General features: G+C 32.5%; 1 protein-coding gene across 1 annotated transcript in view; it reads left to right on the top strand.

Annotated features, from left to right (window-relative positions):
- The first annotated feature begins 1,112 nt into the window (after nt 1-1,112).
- Nucleotides 1,113-3,515, top strand: part of LOC102595156 (P-loop NTPase domain-containing protein LPA1 homolog 2) — a 6,782-nt gene continuing 4,379 nt past the window's right edge. The window contains exons 1-3 of the mRNA XM_006340152.2: nt 1,113-1,309; nt 1,508-1,669; nt 3,075-3,382. Coding sequence (XP_006340214.1) covers nt 1,511-1,669; nt 3,075-3,382 — 467 coding nt within the window. The 5' untranslated portion in view covers nt 1,113-1,309; nt 1,508-1,510. The remainder of the gene's footprint in view (nt 1,310-1,507; nt 1,670-3,074; nt 3,383-3,515) is intronic.

Below are 3,515 nucleotides of genomic sequence, written 5' to 3' on the forward strand. Positions count from 1 at the left end.
AAAGAGATTATTTTTATTTTTTATTATTATTTTAAATATTTCTCTTCATATTTATTTTTCAAGTCCTTTTCTTGTTCTACTTTTACTTAATTTCTTTTTCAATCTTTTTTTTTGGTTCTATTCTTAATCATGCAAATTGACAATTATACCCCTCTAAAACCAGGACAAAAGTTGTTGCTCATGTTCAGATCCACCTGTCTTCTTTTTTTTTTCCCCAGAATTAAAAAAACCATTGTTTCTGATTCCTTCACACGTGTAAACCTGTTGAAGTGGTCAGTTTTCTACTTTCCTCGTCTTAATTTACGTGACACAATTACTTTCAACGTGACTTTTTCATTATTATTTTATTTACTTATTTAAATTGAGTATTTATTAAAAATAACTTTTCTATCTTTTTAAGATAAAGATAATATTATGTACATATTATCTTTTTTCCTATGTTAAGACTTTTTTCTTTTTATTTTCTCTCGCAGAAATAACATATTTTTATATTTAGTATTCCTCTAAAACAAGTAGTCAGTTTTCTTCTACTTTTCTCGTCTTGATTTAATGACACTTTTCATTAGTTTCAATATAACTTCTTCGTTATTATTTTATATATTTAAATTTTTATTTGAATTGAGAATTTATCAAAAATAACTTTTCGATCTTACTAAGATAAAGATTATATTATGTACATTTTTATCTTTTTTCCTATGTTAACACTTTTTTCTTTCTAATCTATCTCGTAGAAATAACATACTTTTATATTCCGTATATTCAATTTCTTTATTTTACTTTTCTTGATATATTTAAAATTATAAAATTAACAAATAATTTTAAATTTTTAAATACTCATTTTTTTCACAAATATTAAAAAAATATTCCTTTTATTTCTTAAATTTCGTGCTCAAATACGTTCACATGAATAGAGAGACAAAAGGATTTTACTATAAATAGACAAAGAGGTGGGTACCCACAGCTTTCTGTTCCTTCTCAGTTCTCACGTGTGAACACCAACTCATTATCGCTCCGGTATTTAACCCGACCCGACCCGACCCATAGGATCTTTTTTGTTTTTTTTTTTTTTTTTACTATAAATAGAGAAGAAAGGGGTAGTCGTGTAAGCACTCGTGTTTTGATGCGTGGAAAAAAACCCAGCAAAGTTGTTATGGCGAGATCGCGTTGGAAATTCCTCTCTTCATCTTCATCAATCTCCGGTTTGTTATAACCCTAAACCACCGCCGCCGCCGCCGTACACCACCGCCGTCGTCGTCATCGCCGTTTTCGATATATACAGACGAAAACGACTCCGAATTCATCTTTCCAGGTTCAATTTCATCAATCGTAGTAACCGGCATTATTATTATTATTAAAATTAGAATCGTTTTGTTATAATGTATCTGATTTTGTTGTTGTTTTCTGTAATTGATGATCCATGATGTACGGATGACGATTTAGTATATGCATTGTTTTTTTGTTTTTTTGGCTCGGAGATTGAGGTTTTTTTCGGTGTTGTGATTTATAGGAAATGGCTACAGAGGTAACGAAACTGTTGTATATAGTGGTAGTAGATGATGAGGAGGTGGAGGAGAAGAGAGATCAAGGGAAAGACTCATTTAGATATACGCGTTCTGTTCTGCAGAGTACTCTGCAACTTATGGGATGTAAACCTCGACATGCGTTTAAGGTGAAATTTTATTTTTTACCCTCTCTCGGTTTGATGATTTATATGGTATTTATTTTGAAAATGTGCCGTCTTTATGATCCGATTTATGCTCTTTCGTTTCAATTTGTTTGTTCTGTTTTAAACTGAATATTTGTAGAATGTATCAAAATGTTTTAAAACGGATTAAAGAGTTGCCAGGAAAGTAAAAAGTAATTATTTTTGAAATAGATTAAAAAGGAGTATATGACAAATAATTTGAAACGGATGGACTATTGTTTTTGGTTTTGTATTTGGAAATTTTTTCGTTCCGTACTGTTTAACTTGCTCATTCATAGTTGTTAGTCTCAGTAATTGGTTATGGTAAAAGCATTGTTGGGATGTTAACAATCTTTCATTAGTTCTGTGAGCTGCCAATATCAAACTGATCAGTTATGAAAAGGAAGTCTAATCAAGTATATATCTGGTCTATCTATTGTTTTTAAACAAGGTTGAAGCTTGAAAGTTAGATTAATGACTATCTTGGTAAAATTGAGTTTTTTCCCCTAAAAATTGTGTTCTGCCTGTGAATGAAATTAATGCCTTCTTGTTTTAAAGCTCACGTTAATGTGTTACTTTATAATTATATGTTTGAGAATTGGATCTGCCATAAATGCTGCCAGGAAACTCATTCTTGCATATCCTTAGAAGCAGGAATTTTAATGAGATTTGTGATTCCTTTTTAGTAAATACAAAAATTTTGTGTTCATATACTCCAATAATGCTGTGAGGTTATTGTTGGATCCTCTCAAGATTTGTGCTTTTTTTGGAGGATCCGAGCAACGTAAATTTTCCATCAATGACTATCTTGGTAAAGTCGAGTTTTTTCCCCTAAAAATTGTGATCTGCCTGCATATGAAATTAATGCCTTCTTGTTTCAAAGCTCATGTGCAATGTGTTACTTTTTAATTATATGATTGAGAATTGGATCTGCCATAAATGCTGCCAAGAAACTCATTCTTGCCTATCCTTAAAAGCAGAATGTTAATGAGATTTGGGATTCCTTTTCAGTAGATACAAAAATTCTCTGTTCATATCCTCCAATAATGCTGTGAGGTTATTGTCGGATCCTCTCAAGATTTGTGCTTTTTTTGGAGGATTAAACGTGTGTGCGGTGGCATTTCTGGAGGATCTGAGCAACATAAAGTTTTTTGTATCCTTCTTAAAGGACATTAAGTCTCACTTGGGATTCTGCTTTTAAGGATTGGCAAGAATGGTTGTTTTCACCCTGCTGATGAGAGTTTGCTTTTATGAGATTCGACCAGTCCATTGTTTGATGTTCTTTAGAGGATTATTTTGCATTGTGACTTCCAAATTATTCTTCTAGAACATATAAATTTAGGCTCTTTAATTACTACATATGTTTTTTTTTTTTGTTTTGCATGAACAGATAAGCAGAACAGTTTTTGACAAAATGAGAAGTGAATGTATGGGTGATAAGTTGGTTTCAGCAGATAGAGCACAACTGGGACAGGATAACTCTAAAGGACTTCATCATAGAGAGTCCAGTACCTTTATGAATGCATTCATGGATAAAGGGAACAATCAAAGTGAGAGCAGCATACCTTTTGAGTTGTACAAAAGGCGCACGACAGTTATTGTCAAGAGAGGGACTTTCCTAGATGTTGTTTGTGATGCTTTAACCGAATATAAGTATATGGGCCCCAACCAGAGGGCTGACTTAATATTAGCTTGCAGGTGAGGTTCTGCTGTCTCTCCCTTGGTATTACGAGGTGTATTCCCCTGTTCGTACCACCCAGAAACACACACAAAATGAAAATATAAGAATATCACACCTATTTATATAATGGGGGGGGGGGGGGGGGGTTTT

Source organism: Solanum tuberosum, unplaced genomic scaffold (genome assembly GCF_000226075.1).
Source record: "Solanum tuberosum cultivar DM 1-3 516 R44 unplaced genomic scaffold, SolTub_3.0 scf00017, whole genome shotgun sequence".
Taxonomy (NCBI): Eukaryota; Viridiplantae; Streptophyta; class Magnoliopsida; order Solanales; family Solanaceae; genus Solanum; species Solanum tuberosum.